We start from the raw sequence: 17,365 nt of genomic DNA on the forward strand, positions 1-17,365 counted from the left end.
TGGACCTCGTGTTAGAATCAGTCCCAAGACAACTTGATGAGCCCCACATCTCGCTTAAGAGGTACAATGACGATGACAACATTCCATGTGGGGTATTGGGTTCTCAATGTTTGAATTGGGACGAATCCTCGAGTGGGGATTTTCGTTCTCCCACTCAAGTTGGCACCAGTCTATGCATGTGTAGGAAGTGTTACCTAAATAGTCACAAGTTGCAACTCTTATCATCAATAGAGAGCAAGTCTATTGATTGAGAAGCCAAGTTTGATCATTTGTGCAATATTTAGGAATGATCACTTCCTTACCTTGGTGAATGAAATCTCATAGTGTAAACATCGTCACAAATGCAAAGGCCTATAAAAACCATATTCAACAAGACCTACTCAATATAGCAATTTGCCAACTTTCCAAATGCTTGTTAATAAAAGATAGCACCTAAACAACAGTCCTATTCTCCAATGTCTGAATACCTTGCTTTTAGCCAATTTTCAAAGAGTTTTATGGGTTGGTGATATTTCATATTTATGACTATGTAGAAAATGATCTCGCAAATCCAAGTCTATATGTGTAGGATTTGGCATAGATTAAGAGACAACGGAATTAATATAGGTAGATCATTATTCTGAAATGTTTATGCTCTAAATAGGTAAATTTTTTGGAAAACTACAGTTCCAAAACCATTGACCATTACCTTATTGAGCTCCAAAGTTTTATAATTCTAATGGTATGTTTTTAGATTTAGTAATCTGGGACTTATGTATGGATTCTATGGAACGCACATCTCTATGGCTTGAACCAACCATATCAATGAAACTTTCTGCATCCTATTATTAAATTTTATGTATGATATGTACTGATAATCAGGAAAGTTCTATTTTTAGAACAAAATCTACATATTAACATTTGATCTCTAGAGGATGAACAATCATATCAATGAAACTGTTGGCATTCTATATTATTTGTATTGTTATGATTATCGGTTGATAATCAGGAGCTGTGAGTCCTATTTTATGAACAAATTGACATTCTCCATATTAACATTTGATCTCTAGAGGATGAACAAATTGGCACAATGTCCACATAAGCATTGAATTTCTGAAAACGCTTACTTTTCCTGACATTTACTATAAATTTTAGTAAAGATGACAATAATTACATGCAATTTAATCTCAACCACAAAACTGGAAGGAAATCATATGTTCCCTGCATGGAAAAGATAGATTAATGCAGTGTGACCATGAAAAGAATTAATAGCTTTTGTGAGATATACGACTCGAAAATACAAAGTCAGATGTTGCCGTGAAGAAACCTGATAACAACCATAACTAATATCCCAGTCCCAAGCCCAATAAATAGCAATATAGCTGTTGGAGTAGACCAATGTTTAGTAACCTTATGCACAAGTTCAATGAAACTAACTTTGTTTTGAGGAAGGAAAACCTTAGTACTATTGGTATCTTCCGGTTGATCTCCAGATGGAGCATCATTCCCAGATTCTAAACCCTTATTTTGTGAAGTAACTCCATTGTTGTATTCTTTGTCACTCTCAACCAAAATGGTGGGAATATCATCTTGAGTAGAAGTCAATTCTCCATCTGACATGAGTGAGTCTTCGGCTTCATCTTCAACATACGCAGTGTAAGTGAGCCGCAACAGTACTTCACCGACAATGCGTCGTCGGAAAGGACCCCAAACCCCTCTCAACCTAACTACTTTATCCACAGGAATAGTGTCTTTCAGGGACATGAGGTCCACCTGCCAGCAAAATTCACACAATTGGCAACAAATCAAGGCTATTGTTTGAAATTATTTTTTACCCAAATGGTAATACACCTTTTCATGTAGTTAGTGGAAATGATTTATTACTAAATATCCCACTATTTTACAAAACTTTGGAGGTGTCTATACCTTCAATTTCAGAATTTAACAGCACTTTTCTAATATTGCGAGCATGTTGAGTCAACTTGTTCCTCAAAGTAACCATTCTGATGAGTTGTCATCAAGAATAGTTTTCGGAATGACTCTATTGAGTCTATCCGAAGTGCATTTTCAAAAACGAACCTATCAATTAGGCAAAATCTAATCTTCCTATATGGGTGCCATGTAACGAGGAACTATATCGCTTGTAATAGAGAAATTTGTCTGAGATTTAAGAGTAACAATATTTGAGTTATATGCTATAACACAAATCAGCTATACAACTAGCTGAAAAGATGCCTACATCGTGCCCATCAAGATTGAGCTAGCTCTGAAGATTCTTAACTCACTCTCTAAGCTCTGTGTTCGTGAATCGCAAGTGTCCAGTTTGTCCATCATTCAGTTAAAAAAAGAAAATCGATTAAGCAATGTTTCCTACATAAGAAATCAAACATGACGGCAGCTTGATAGCTTTGTGTACCGTCCATCGCATATATCATCGTGGAATAAAAAAGGTGAGCATTCAAATCCAATGAGAGCTCTACTGACATGAAAAACTTAAAAAAGCTCCATTAAAATTTAGTCCTAGATGAAAAAGCAATCTCACAGGAAATATCACTCTGAAATTTCAGTTATAGAGACACATGTGATGTTTGTGCAAAGAGGTTTCTACATCTTGACTAGGTTAGAGAATGTGGCCTTAAATTTTGGATCTTAACAGCAAAAATGAACTTATGATATCCTAGAATGGGCCAACTTTAGAAAGGGAAGTGCTACAGCATTTTGATTACTCAGTAATAAGCCAAAGGAAGCTAAAAATCCTCTGCTTTTCTAAATTATGAGTTTGGACCACAAAATGCTTTGAAGAATAATTGAAGAGATAGCCTTACCTCACCAGCCCCTACTGTCACTGCTGTAATTCCAAAGTAATCCCGTACTCGCACATCCAACCGCTGTGTTTTGCGATCAACCACGAGCAACTGAAAGTCCTGAGAGGGAAATAATCATCTTATAACTCACAGGAACATATTAGCGCACTTACACTCAGAACAGTGAGTGATAGTACAGATGAAAGAAAAATAAGAACTCCACACAATATGCTAGAAAAGGTATGATACTAGGAAGAAAAACAAACATTAAATAGCAAACTCAAATCTCAAGAAATGGAAATTTCCGTACTATGATAAAAAGGTAGAACTGAGTAAGAAATAAGCATACTTGATTCCAAATTGGACCACCAGGAGGTCCAATAACCGTGGTTTGACTATTCTTCTTGCTTCGTATGACCTGATCACCCAATGTTAGAATGACATATGGGTCGGTATTACCTGTTCATGAGATAGGAAAGATGTTGGCCATGTTTTATAGATGATACGAAACTGAAACCCCAAGAGAGTAACGCTACTTCTATCAGAAGAACTTTCTTAGAAAAACAAATGACAATGTTTACAACTTACATATAGGAACAAGGCAAGGAACTAATCTAGAGACTCCATGTACAAACTCCATTTTGGTTCTTTTTAGCTAAAGACTTAATTGCCTTTTTGTTCGTTTTGGCTGGTGTACAAGCTAAAGAGTTTGAAGCATTTCTAAGTAGTTTCGAAGGTTTGTAACAATAACAACTGCTATGAGCTTCTGCATTACTTTTTAATGCATTACAATGTTTGTTACTTTGCATATATTGTAGAGCCTACATTAAGTTTCTCGATGACATTATAATATAGGTTGCATTATCCTACTATTCTAAAGGTAAGACATATTTGGTCAAAAAAAAAAGTTTGATTCCATATCTTAAATTCCTTTGCTGAAGAGGCACAGATTTCTTAAAGGACTTACAAGAATATATTCTGATTAATTGTTTAAAACAGCAAACTCCTGGTAATTGTGGCTATTTCAGACTATAGTTCTGTTTTAGGAAATGGCATGCATGAATTATTTAGTGTAATCTTGACAGGTGCTTCACAAATATGAAAAACGTAATTAAAGTATTTTTAGTTTCGGAGGTAATTAAGTGTGCGTGATACTTGTATCATACTTAATGGACATGAACACCATGGTTTGTACATAGTAAGACCAGCTGGATTCATGTAAACCCTTTGAACACTTTTGCTCAGTAGCATGGCCAGCAGTTTTTGTTTTTCATTTCAGTTGGGGTTCTAGAGGAGTCACAAATGATAATTCAGAAGCTTTTCATTCATGTTCTATAGGACCCCTGGTTTTAGTCCAGAAACTTCACATAGCCCACACCTAAAATCTACTTGTTCATCCATAATCAAAGAGACAAAACTTACCATACGGATCGTATTTCAGCTTTCTCGCATGCACAAGAGTCACCGAAAGCTCTCCAGAGAAGTTTGTATTGCGGTCCATAGTTGCACCTTTAAAGTCATTTGGGACAGAAGCAACAACTCTGCCTTTCAAGAAGTCAATGACATTCTTGTTAGGCCGTACAAAGAGTTGGGGAAGATCCTCAGTGAGGAGCTGTGTCAAAAATCTAATCAAAAGAACATGAAAACTTGTGAGTTTTCATATATCTAGAACAAGTTCAAAAGATGTAATTCAGAGAGTTTAGATAGTTACACTGAAACGAAAGGGGTGGCTGTTCCCGTCGCAATTCCAAGCAAGAAATACATAACGAAACATTTCAGTTCAACACCAAAGGAAATGGTAAATTTTTAAACACTATTTATTGAGATGCCCTTATTTTTCCAAACACTGTCACAATACCCCCTTAGAATAGTAAATTTTGGTACTATTGAAGAATATGCTGGTAAATATTTAGAAATAGGTCTACTGGGTGTTTTCTCCGTAATTTGGAAACCATTGAAACAGTTTCCACCAAAACACTTACCCATAAGATTGAAGAGACGAAAAGGAGATAGATCAAGTTTGATCTTGGGTAATGACACAAAAGCCCATGTTGCAGTTCCGACCCAAGGCTCAGATGGTACAAGCCGCAACTTTACCCATATCTCCCCATCTACATCAAACTCTCGTACACCGACTGGAATGGTTACAGGGATAAATCCACCTTTCAACTTCAGAAGCAGAAGCATGTGTGCGCCACCAGTATATCTAAGGCCAATATGATACCTGCCAAAAACCCTCATTTTTTTCTCTCTTCTTTTAAAAACAAAGCAAAGTCCCAAAAGGGATGCTGCCAAATATTATAATTTGTTTCTAGCAAAAACAGTTTTTTGTCCTTAATGAAAACCGAATAGCTCCAGACTCAATAAAGAGATGGATTTGGCCTCTCTCAAAAGCATTGTTTCTCCATATACATTCACTTATGGATTCAGTTTTTTGCTCCCCAACACTTGCATAAATTGCAGCATATAATTTTTGCATTTATAGGGACATTATGCTAGTAAATGTAGTTTTTGTGTTCATTAGACACATTGCATGACATTGCACTTCCAATATCATTCCCTATATCTTTTTAATTCTTGATAATATACAATTTTTTCCACTTCTCAATTTTCAAGAGATTCTATCTTCCTATGACTTGGATGCAATCCAGAGGTTGCTTTTTGCCAAGAGCTAATGATTTACTTGCAATCAATTGTGTATATAAATAGGTAATTAAATTTTGACACTAAAATGGGAGATTTTGATGACAATGACAAGAATATACTGCCTATATGACTAAAAAACTCTATACTGCTTGCTGTACTCTTTTTCCTCCCAACACCTCAAATCATAACTCTGAAAATGTTTCTGCAATGTCGCCCTTAAAAAAAACTATGCTACTCCTTATATATCAATAAAGCTTCAAAATATATGTGATAGATATCATTGCAAACAAAAACATGAGATTACACTCACTGAAGATCGTCAGCACGGCGCGATGTTCTCCTCTCGACACTTCTGATGGAAAGAGGCTCATCGCCAAGATCGAACCTCTTGATTTCAACCCTTTTTACATAATCTGGCTTCTTCAAATTATCAATAAGGGGTTGCAAAAGATTAACAAGCCAACTCTCAAGCCCAAGCCTATAGATTTTCCATAGTTTCCCAAGAACCATATTTACCCACTCTACAGACTCTTTCTTCTTCAGATCCCCCTCTAAGAACACTGATATTCCTGTAGGAGCTTTAGCTTCGCTTGACCTGCTTTTTCTTCCCAGATCAATGGCACTAGAAAAGGGAACTTCAATCATGGACGACCGCCCAATTCTCTGACCAATTGCAATCCCAAAAATGAAGACAAATCCAAAAAGAGCTGCAAGAGCACCTTTGGATGCCAGCAAGGGAACTGTAGATGATGATGATTCCAAGTTTATCAATCCATTTCCTACTACGTCAGAGTAAATCTTGTTGAAAGCAGAGGAAGAAGACCGAGAAATAGCATTGGCGCTTGAACCCGGTTTAGGATGGCTTGATCCTGAGATGGGTTTGAGGTATTTCTTCCCAAACCTTTCTTCTTCTTCTTCTTTCCATTGTTTCCATGGCTGAGGACCTCTGTCGCTGAACAAGCTCCCATGAGAGCTGTATTTCGAAGGAGGGAGGAGTCTGACTCGTTCGTTCCTAGCAAGGTCGAAGAGGTCATGAGCAGAGGCTGGAGAGGGAGGTTCTTCTTCACTCTTCACAGAAAAAAGAACGATCTGATGCTTAACACAACGTGATCTGTGGGGTAGAAATCTATGTCTGAGCGGAAAGAATTCAGTGCTAGGGTTGGGGTTTTGTGCGAGTAAAGTGCGAGAGCCTCTAGTGTCCCATGAGGAGGAAGAAACCATTTACACAGTTTGAATGTGGAGAAAACCATCGCCTAATCACAAGGAGAGATGGCTATGGGACCTTCCTCTCCCGGGGCACCTCTGCACGTGTGTTTCCATGGAAGGTTCCTCCTGGGTCATTTGGTCCATCAGGATTCCTCCACGTGTAGGGACGCGTGCCATGAGGCACCTATCATCTTCTTCTTCTTCTTCTTCTTCATCGTCATCATCTTCATCTTCATCTTCATCATCATCACTATCATCATCACCATCACCATCACCATCACCATCACCATCAGAAGTGATCGAGTTAGCGGCTACCGTCTTTTCATACTACCGCCACATATAGATAGACATCGAGTTTACCTCGCCATGTACAAGCTCATTACAATCGATCTCATGTGGACCGTTCGGTTTGGTAATTGGGACAAGCTCTGTGATCAAACCCATGTGGACCATGAGGTTCTTAGGACAAGTTCGTCTTCATCAAGTTGTGTGGAGCATGAAATTCAGTTGGCTCTCTCTTCTCGTGAGGTTAGCCCATTTGTGACACAAGTGCCACCAAACACATAGTTCAAAATATAGAAGACAAAAGTCCTACTTGGTCATGTGTGAGGTTTTCATACTCGAGCTCATACAAGTAATGCAATTAATTGGATGTCGTAGACCTATGTCAACCATGAGGTCATTGGTTTTCTCTACTTTTGAGGATGATGAGGTTATTGGGATTTGTTGGTATTGATTGACTTACGCGGATGTTGTGCTAACATAATGAGTTGGTTCTAGGATTATTGATCATGGGGTGGATGACCTGCTTTTCATAGACTTGTGGGAATATGAAATTAATAGGATGAGTTGTTCTTGCCAACTTGTGGTTGGGTAGGTCAAACTCATGGATACTTTGGAGTCATTAAATCAATATGCAACATTGCTCGTCTTTTTTACAACATGGAAACCGTTAGGTTTCTAATTTGATCAATTGATACGCCACTTAATTTATGAGGGCTCATTCACCCATGTTGAGGCGGTCATGATCGAACTCACTAAGGAACAAAAAAGTGTACTAAGGGTTTTTGAGGATAATGTGGTTGTCAACTCAATACATTGATATGCTTGTACTCCAATGATTGAAGTCATGAAGACCTCGAAATGACTAGGATGAGGCATTGAGGCTTCAATCAATTATTTCCTCTCTTGAGGATTCAAGGTCTTTTGTCAAATCCTTGTCATCCACTATTGGTGTTTAGAGTTGGGAACATAGTTTAAGTGTTTTGTCATGAAGATGAGGTACGGTATTTATTCATTGAGTTATGAAGATAGTACATGTGATTTCAAGCTAAAAAACATGAAGACTATTTATAATGAATGTTTAAACTTGTTGCTTTAGACTCAAATCTTTGCATTTCTATAAATGGTTAGTTCAAAAGTCACTTATATAATGTATCAAGCCGAGATGTTTACACATTGTAATGTCTTCTTTCGCTGTCTTCTTTCGCTTGAACTGAGACCAAAAATCATTAAATGAAATGTTTTCTTTTTTATGTGCCAATTTCAACACATATTTACACAAAAATAAATTCTTCCCTTGTGTGAAACATGTTTTTTCTCGTTTGGGTACATTGATGCGAATCAAAGGCCACATCTTTTTAAAGTTGTGCATACCATGATTCCTGGCTTTATCAGATGGTGACCCCTTATTAATACAAGCTTTGCAAGTCTTCTTACCGGTGTTTCAATTGGTTGAAAATCATCAACCAAATGAGCAGAACAACATGGTCATGACAATATGGATTGATGCTGCAAGCATGCTACAAACAGAAGTTTAGTGGTCAGTCAACTGTACAGGAAAACATATATTTTGCCCCACTTGTTACCTTATCTCTATCGTTCCATCTAAATTTGCTACATAGCCTTCAGCATTCATGAGTCGTCGCAACCTACATTGTTTTGGATCCAAGCTGTAATTCTCCATCATCACGGTCATATTCTCACACACAACAAATTCATACACTTTGTGTCCAATTTCAATCCAAGCCTGCCCAGGTTTCTTCCATGCTATTGCACATTTTCTCATCTCCTGGATTTCATTGTACTCCTTCCACATTTGAGCATTAGCATATATACTTGACATGAGCATATAGGCAGAACCATCGGTAGGATCTAAATGCTTGATTTTAGTGAAACATTCCCTCCCAACTTCCACATTCCCGAATTTCCTACACGCTGTGAGAAGAGACATCCATCCAGTTGCATCCTTTTTAGGACCTGGAATTGAGCTTAGCACCTCATTTGCTTCATGTAATCGTCCAGATCGGCTTAGAAGATCCACAACACAAAAGAGATGGTCTGTAGTAGGTGCAATGGCATGCGTTTTTGTCATGGCTTCGAAATGCATGTACCCATCTTGGATATATCCTGTGTGACTACATGCTGTGAGGATTGATGTATAAGTTGAACCGGTCGGATGCAACCCCTCTTTTAACATGTTTTCCAGACACTGCATTGCCATTTTGTAATTTCCACGATCAGAATAGCCACCAATTAAGGCATTCCATGACACCGTATTCCTGTTGTGTAAAAGCTTAAGAGCTCGATGTGCTTCTTTAAAGCTGCCACATTTTGCATACATGTCGATGATAGTGCTTCCTACCACCACATTCATGTCTAGGGCACTTCTAACTACATGTTCATGTATGACCCTACCCTTCCTTGCTGCCCCAACACTACCACACGCTTTTAGAAGGAACAAGAAGGTGACCCTATCAGGTTCTAAACCTTCCTCACACATTTTCTCAAAACAATCAATGGCCAAGAATCCACGGCCATGTTCTGAAAACCCAGCAATTATGGCCGCCCATGACACCACATCTCTTTGGGGTAAGTGTTCAAAAACCTTCTGAGCCTCCTCCAAACTCCCACACTTGATATACATATCGATCAATGTGTTGCCCACTGCAACATCAGATTGATGGCCGCTACTAATTATTTGATCGTGCATTACCTTCCCGAGGCTAACGGCTCCAACACAACAACATGCTTTTAAGATGGAGAGATATGACACTCTATCTGGTTTGATGCCTTGTTCTTGCATTGTTTGGAAGAGTTCAAGTGCTCTATCTGCATACCCATGTTGAGCATATGCTGCAATGATGGTACTCCATGAGATTAAGTCGGGTTCTAATGAGTGCGAGAACACTTTGAAAGCATCATGTAGGCACTTGCATTTAGCATACATGTCAACCAATGAGTTAAGCACCACTACCTCCGCATCGAAAAAGGATCTAATCAATTGATCGTGCATCAACTTCCCCTGTTCCAAGTCTCCCATGCTAGCACAAGCTCTCAAAGCACAGGTGAAGACATATTGGTCGGGATCGGTACCATAGAGTGACATTCGTTGATATAAACAAAGGGCGGCAGAATACTCACCATGGATGACGTGCGAAGTCATTATGGCATGCCATGTGAAAACACTAGGGTCTTCAACCCTACAAAAGAGAATATTGGCTTCGAATAAGCTAGCCGAGGACCCGAGGAGGCGGATAAGAGGGTCTGTAAGAGCGCCCATAGAATCGAGACCCATCCATGCCATATGGGCGAGCACATTTCGGCCGTAGGCAACGTTCTTCTGCCTTGTACATGCCTCTAGGAGAGAATATATAGTCTCTCGGTTTAAGGACATGGCGTAACAGCACCTACGAAATGAAGCCCTGTGGGGTGAGATTTACATGTCGAGAGGAGATTAGGGTTCCCCATCTGATCGGCTATTGCTGCTAGGCTGCGTTAGGCACATGAGATGTACCCCGTGGCCGAAGTCGTGGTGATGACGGGCTACCTCCTGTGCAGAGACAGAGGGGAGGGGGGGACAACATAAGAAATAAAACCAGAAGACAACTTACAAACCCAAGTAATTAATTAATGAAGAAGCTAGAAACAGTTCTCTTAATGTCACCATAGTGTTCTTATTACTTACATACTTAGTTTGCTATGTGGCAATCGCCTTAAAGGAACAAACCCAAATGATCCCATGTTTTTGTTTATGCCATGAATGGCCGTTCAAACGTTCTCGGTCGTCTCTTTCCCGTAGAACCCTCCCTCCTCAGACCCACCACCTTGTCGTCCAAATTACTCTATGTGTGTATGTGTGTGTGCAGTTCTCACCTGTTTTATACGATAGATTCATCCCCCATCTTGAGGGGTACATATTGCATAACATGTCGGTCTGCAATTTGAGTTTAACCTTGGATAACATGTTGACTTTATTGCATTCGTATGCTTGCTTTCAATCCATGGCCACAAGTACATATATACATATTACATTGCAATGCTAGTTTAATGTCGCATAATATGTTGACTTTGTTGCATTCATATGCTCGATTTCAATCTCAGTAATTTGTGCAACATGGTTAGGTAGTGAAGTATACAACTAAACAGATAGCAATGGCTACTATGTTTTCATAGTCAACAAATATGAGGTATTATTTAGCTTATTTTTCTTTTCTTTCTTCCTTGCAATCTTCTTCTATTTGTCAAGCGGGTTTCATAAGGTCAATTCTCTTAATACACATGAATGAAATGTAGCAAAATTTGTCCACTTATATTTCTTCTATCAATCAAGTATGCGTCAATAAAGGTCAACTTGGTCAACTCCCTTTATATATTTTGTTCATTCTCTTTGACCAAGTTGACCAAGGGGGGCATATTAAGGTAATACATACTCCCTTCAGAACATTGCCGCTAATATATGTTGAGGTTCTTGTATAGGTTGTGTAGTACATGCAATTATCTTTCCAATTGTTTATGGTAAAGGGGGTTTTCTGTTGAACATTGATGCACTTATTATTGAGGGAAGAGTGGATGAATTGAAGTTCGTACAATCAATTGACTTCGATGTCACTTAAACACTTCGTCTCCAAATAGATCAACAAAAAAAGTGATATCAAAAAACAAAATAAATTTCCAAATAACAAATTATCTAACATAACAAAGCCCATTCTACACTCACTATCCTATCTAGAAGGACATCCCAACATATCAACATTTTGTCAACATCTTATTCGCATTTTGCATATTGATACTACATGCACAAACCATATTTGAATGTTGTGCTACTCTAATTGTCTTAAACAGACATAACAACATGTTAATGAATATCATAAAGAAGTTTGCATGCATGTACATATATTGATCATTAATGTTGTCGCAACCATATCTATGCACCCTCTCCTATAGGTAAGGATGCATCCAAGCAGAGAATACAATGGGTGAGCATCATGTTCTAGAGTTTTGAGATTTCTAAGAGTACACATCTTGTGATTTATAATCAATACCTAATATACATGTCGTTTACCTCAAACTTGGATAGTTTGCTCTCGTAAGACAATATTATTTCCTTTTTATCTTGTTTTTGTGCACACAAACCTCTCTCCCTCACATGCAAGTACTTGGAAATTAGCCTCTAACATAAACAATATTTACGTAAAAGACAAAAAAGCTCCTCTTATGAAGTAACAATGTAGTTATATTTTTGCCCTTCTAAGGGTAAATTTCATGGGTTTCGGTAATGCTTTCTAACTCTCCATACTAAGAAACCTCAAAATTCCAAGTCATGAAATCACCAATATTAATTATTGATCTATCACACGTAATAATAACTATTTAGAATTGGGGAAGGAGTAAGAAGAAAAGGAAAATATCAAGAAAAGGAATTGTATTATGAACAAGAAAGACAAGGTGTACAATTGTGTGTTGAAGGCCTTGGCGTGTACAAAGGAGTTCATGTGTTTGAATCCCCCAAAATCCTATGACATTGTGTAGTGTCATGAGAGGCAATAGTTACTACACAAAAGAAATTTATGGACACATCAAAATGTTATAGCTATGTTTTCATAACTATGACATCCTCCCCATGAAAACATTCACACACAAATAGATAAACACATACAATCATACATGCAAATCTCTATATAAACTAACACACACACACACACACACACTCACTCACTCTCTCTCTCTCTCTCTCTCTCTCTCTCACATGGTCCAAATGAAGTTCGCTATTCTCTTAATGGGTTGAGCTAGATTGTTATTGTGGGGTTTGCTCGAACTTTTTAGATGGATGAATTAATTAATGTCATTGAGTTCAACAAAGTGCCCATGTAGTGGCTCCAACACATGCATGATCAGAGGGATGAATTAATTAATGTCACTAAGTTCAACAAAGTGCCCATGTACTAGCTCTGGCACATGCATGAATCATTTAAGAAGAAATAGATAATTGTATCTCCCTAACATCGAGGATATCGTAAATGCACATGCATGAACAATTCAACAAGGAAAAAGATATTTCCATTAGAGACAAGAAACAATAAATGTTTGCAAAACTAATGTCATGTGATTCAACTATAGGAGGGAAGTGATATAGCCCAATCTAAATCATCGGGAAGCCCACGATGTCTACCCAATAACATTACGCATACGAGAATGACTTTCCCCGTAGTACTCCATTTTCCAGAGAAACTATAGGGAACATCCACGCATGTATCCTTTGATGAAGATAATTGTAAGGCACAACTATATCCGAATGAGAGTCCAACATTTCCATATGCGCTATGCACAATGATACAACGAGTTAGTATATTATTTATTTATCTCTCAACTATTGCAACAAAAACATTGTTAGAAGAAGTCTTTGAGTTAGAGGTTATAGCACAAAAAGGTTCTCTAGTGTGAAAAAGAAAGAGTTGTTTGAACTTTTCACCAATATTTGTTGGCAAGATAATTATATATTTGGATTAATGAATCATTTAAGGACTTGGAGTTCAGAAGTTTATGAATTTTGACTAAACTATTGAGGCATGGTGATAAAATTAAGAAAACTATAAATATTCAAAATAGAAGCATATGGTTAACTTGAGAGTGGGCATACCTGATAATCTCAAAGAGAATATTAAAGATGGAGAAGTTGAGAGGATCGTCTTGGATGGAGTTGCGCTCAGTCACGCAAATCCAAAAGGTTGCAATGACGAGGTAGAGAGAATCACGAGCTAGGAGCACACGAAATATTCTAATCATCTTCTCCGTCGATGTAGTTATCATCCCTTCTTGTGAATTAGCCATCACTTCCTTTGAGTTAATAATTCGTCCATTCACTTGTTCTTTACTCCTTTCTCGAGATAAATAAACTGGATATACAGCTATATACCTGTGAATTTGAAAGATCACTTTCAATACCCATCTTAAAATATCTAACGGAAATATTAACAAACACCCCTCATACTAAGGATAACATCAAAACAACACTCTTATATATTGATACTTTTTTTGTTCTACTCCAAAGGGAAAATGGTGGTCCTAATTGATGTTGTTTCCTAATAAAGTCACCATGGTTTACTTTCATTTCTTTTTTGTATAGAGCTTTGTGGGAGTATCTAATGTAAAATGTCCATAACATCTAGAATATCTACGTTTTAATATCCAAAGTTCAAACTACAAAATTTGACATTGTAATTTGTATTCATAGCATTTTATTTGTATAGCTTTTTCTTGCTTATAGTCATGACTCATGAGCATATGGACACCCTCGATGGAATTGCTCAAGTGGCCATTGCTTTATGCAAAAACTACTACTCTTCTATATCGAATCCGCAGTAGGCGGCTTAGTTCTTTCTTTTTCTGTCCGCTGTTTGTTAAGTAGCATGGGCCATTCTTGCTACTGATTTAGCCTTTGTTGCTGCGACCATGGCGGCTTATACATCTGGTTTGGCCGCTCAGTCTGACTTTTCGTTTGCTTCAGCTCCGAGGACTTTTTAAGCACCTGTTATTTTGCATCCTTTTGGCCTTTGCGTTACCAGATTTCATCTCGCAAGCTGGCCGATTTCTGCTTTAGTGGGATTTTGCCTTGACCCGCTCTATTTGTGTTGTTCCAGTTTCGTTATTTGTTGGCTTCCATTGGATTTGTTCGTTGATCGTTTAGTAACTTGACTATGGCCACCGTCCCTTCTTGGTCCTGGTCTTGGTCACCCAACTAGTGGGCAATGTCAAGGTTTGATCAAATGTCTTTTTTGTTCTTCTTAATGTGTGGCGGGAGGAGGAGATATTTGAAACATACAATCAACTGCCATTTAGATCGCTACAGAATGGAAAAGGAACTTTAGGTTTATCAATATATGAACATGCTTGCATACTTGCATATTAGGCGGATCAAGGTGCACACGATGGAGGATCTCTAAGGTATACTAGGTCCTGTGCTCTAGTTTTGCTAGATGAAGAGTTCTTCTACAGTATATGTTTTTATGTCATGTAATTCAATTAATCATGTAGTTATGATAGTCTGATCATAACATATGAATGAGCGATCTCGATCACCATTTACAATCTTGGAGTATGGGTTGGGCAGCGATCAGCGGTGAGTGTCATCTACAATACAAGTCTTTGGTATTATATCCACTGGGTGAGGAGGCAATGGGGGTAAAGGGCCAAATGTCCATAATTTCTAAACACTCAATTACAAGACTGTATAATATATATTGCAGTCTTTGTATTGAGTGGTAATATGCATATACGTACATACATACATGTATATATGCATTATATATTTACTATAGTCTATACACACACAAAGAGATTCTCCATGCAAGAAATCCACGGAGTCACATGCAAGTGTTTGTTTTTAGAGAGTGATTGAGGTAAGAAGCTCACATCATGACAAGCAGTAGAACGAGGGTGGGTGGAGAGAAGGCGGTGACATTGGCGACATTCAGGCCTGCATTGCGAGTGGTGATGGACGAGAAGAGGGCGTTCACGAACTTATCGCCATCGGACGTGAGCCCAGCGAACACGGGTCCATGCCAATCGAGCCCACAAATGGCTACCAATTGGATGGTGCTCAACAAAGCCACACTGAAGAGCAACCACAGCGTCTCAGACCTCGGGAAGAGGTGAGTGAAGCACCGGCGCGGGCTGGTGAGCAGATAGTGCAAAGCCGCCCGTCTGCGGAGCTTCTTCTTGGTCTTGATGTCCCCGGGGTTTATTTCGTCATCGGCGGGGGCACCCCCTTCCAACTTATAAAACACCCATACCACCCCTCTCATGGCAGGGGCAAAGAGAGTGTTCCCCATCAAGATCAACACACACATCCATAGCAGGAACGCGGATTCCTGCTGCATCGGCACCAGATTGTCGTCCAGCAGGGCGAAGCCCGCATTGGCGAATGCCGAGACCGTAGAGAAGAGCGCGAAGAACGCCCGGTTCACGTTCCTTTCTCGTAGGATCCGCCTCGCCCTCTCGCTGCTCAACACGGTCACCAAACAGACGAGGAAGCCCAGCGCTTGCATCGCGATGAAGTACATGCTCACCGCCCAGCTCAGTATGACCAACGCCTCTTGCTCGATCAGCCCTCTTACTGGAGGCTCCCCACCTTTGCTCATATTGTTCTGATTAGGTTGATGGGCGGCAGAAAGCGGATCTGCCGTGACATCTGGAGAATATGGTAGGTTATGGTTTGTTGGCTGCTCCTGCGGCTGCGGCTGGCCGGCGGCGGATTTGATGTGTTGAAACCATTTCAAGCTGGGTAGGAGTGGCATGGAAGCGGCTCTTCTCACCAGCTTCGCGGCTGGCGGGGGTAGCGGAGAATCAACCAACTCCTGCGGCTCCCTGGATTCCAGGTCTGCATGCGCTGCTGCTTCCATCATCATCAGAGGAACAGGAGATAAGCTGGCATCATGGTCACCTCCTCCAATTAAACTGGATCCAAAACGACCAGCGGCCCTTTGGGAAGGAGCCGAAGATTCGAGATGCTTCTTCCAGAGCGAGGTGAAGGAGAATGGAGTCGTGGGAGATTGGGAAGGCTTGGGGAGGGAGGAGAGGGAGAATCGGGAGATGGAGCGGGTGGAGACGGCGCCGCGGATGAAGAGCGGGATGGCGGACGTGAAGACCTGGCTGCCGAGGATCATGAGGAGGAGGATGAAGGCCTGGGCGGGTGCGGAGAAGCGATGCATTGGGATGGTGCCCAGCCCGGTGACGGTGAGCGCCGAGACGGAGGTGAAGAGGGTGTCGACGAACGGCAGGCGATCGTGGGGACCGATGGGCCCATCGCTCGTGGTCGGCGCCGGCGCCGGCGCCCACAGCCACAGCGCCACCGCACCCGCCCCAGAGAAGAACAGGAAGTACGTGACGTGGAGGCGGCGGAAGGACGTGGTGCTGCGCAGCAGCTGCCGCCGCCCCCGCCCCCCTGATGGCGCCACGTGGCAGGCCCTCCAGTCGGGGAGCGCCACGTGGCAGCGGCCTGCCAGCGACCCCAGCCACCGCCCGGTCATCCTGCCAATCATTCCTTTTGCTATAACTCCTCGTCTCCGCACACGGCTCATAAGAAAGAAGAAGCGATTGGCGCCTTAGTCTACTCTCTATATATTTTCATACCTACCTCCAATCCCAATGTCAAAACGGAAGCATCTCGATTATCCACCCACCATTTTCACCGGACTCTGCTGAATACCTACCTGTCTATATACATACATATGTCTACACAATTATCGGGCTTGGTTTTCATGTGTATGTAAGTCATTCATGCCCTAAAGCAAACATACGCGTGAGTCTCAACTCTCAAGGTCACATCCACCCTTTACCCTCGGATCTCGATGTGGACATCCCCCTCTCTCACTCTCAACATATAACTTCAAATTGGATAAGTGATCAATCGCAACTTTTACTAAATGAAATCCCCTCCTCATGCATGCATG

The 17,365-nt window shown here is 40.2% G+C and overlaps 3 protein-coding genes across 4 annotated transcripts; all 3 read right to left on the reverse strand.

Annotated features, from left to right (window-relative positions):
* Positions 1–1,222: 1,222 nt before the first annotated feature.
* Positions 1,223–6,848, reverse strand: LOC147869492 (synaptotagmin-2-like). Its single transcript, XM_087330066.1, has 7 exons — positions 5,740–6,848; positions 4,766–5,007; positions 4,495–4,513; positions 4,206–4,408; positions 3,133–3,242; positions 2,805–2,903; positions 1,223–1,752 (listed from the first exon to the last, which is right to left on the reverse strand). The coding sequence occupies exons 1-7, from the start codon at positions 6,648–6,650 to the stop codon at positions 1,285–1,287; spliced, it is 2,052 nt and encodes a 683-aa protein (XP_087186192.1). The 5' UTR covers positions 6,651–6,848; the 3' UTR covers positions 1,223–1,284.
* Positions 6,849–8,143: 1,295 nt separating this feature from the next.
* Positions 8,144–10,446, reverse strand: LOC147869493 (putative pentatricopeptide repeat-containing protein At3g15130). Its single transcript, XM_087330072.1, has one exon. The coding sequence runs from the start codon at positions 10,309–10,311 to the stop codon at positions 8,500–8,502; it is 1,812 nt and encodes a 603-aa protein (XP_087186198.1). The 5' UTR covers positions 10,312–10,446; the 3' UTR covers positions 8,144–8,499.
* Positions 10,447–12,873: 2,427 nt separating this feature from the next.
* On the reverse strand, positions 12,874–16,957 carry LOC147869494 (cation transporter HKT1;3-like). Of its 2 annotated transcripts, XM_087330081.1 has the most exons (4): positions 16,752–16,957; positions 15,327–16,721; positions 13,555–13,830; positions 12,874–13,235 (listed from the first exon to the last, which is right to left on the reverse strand). In XM_087330081.1, the coding sequence occupies exons 1-4, from the start codon at positions 16,952–16,954 to the stop codon at positions 13,025–13,027; spliced, it is 2,085 nt and encodes a 694-aa protein (XP_087186207.1). In that variant the 5' UTR covers positions 16,955–16,957; the 3' UTR covers positions 12,874–13,024. The 2 variants fall into 2 exon arrangements, with proteins under 2 accessions (XP_087186207.1, XP_087186203.1); XM_087330077.1 differs by having other exon boundaries at positions 15,327–16,957.
* Between the last annotated feature and the right edge of the window lie 408 nt (positions 16,958–17,365).

This window comes from Azolla caroliniana, unplaced genomic scaffold (genome assembly GCF_043228905.1).
Source record: "Azolla caroliniana isolate FFs.n. ecotype wild unplaced genomic scaffold, voAzoCaro1.0.p SCAF_1, whole genome shotgun sequence".
NCBI lineage: Eukaryota > Viridiplantae > Streptophyta > Polypodiopsida > Salviniales > Salviniaceae > Azolla > Azolla caroliniana.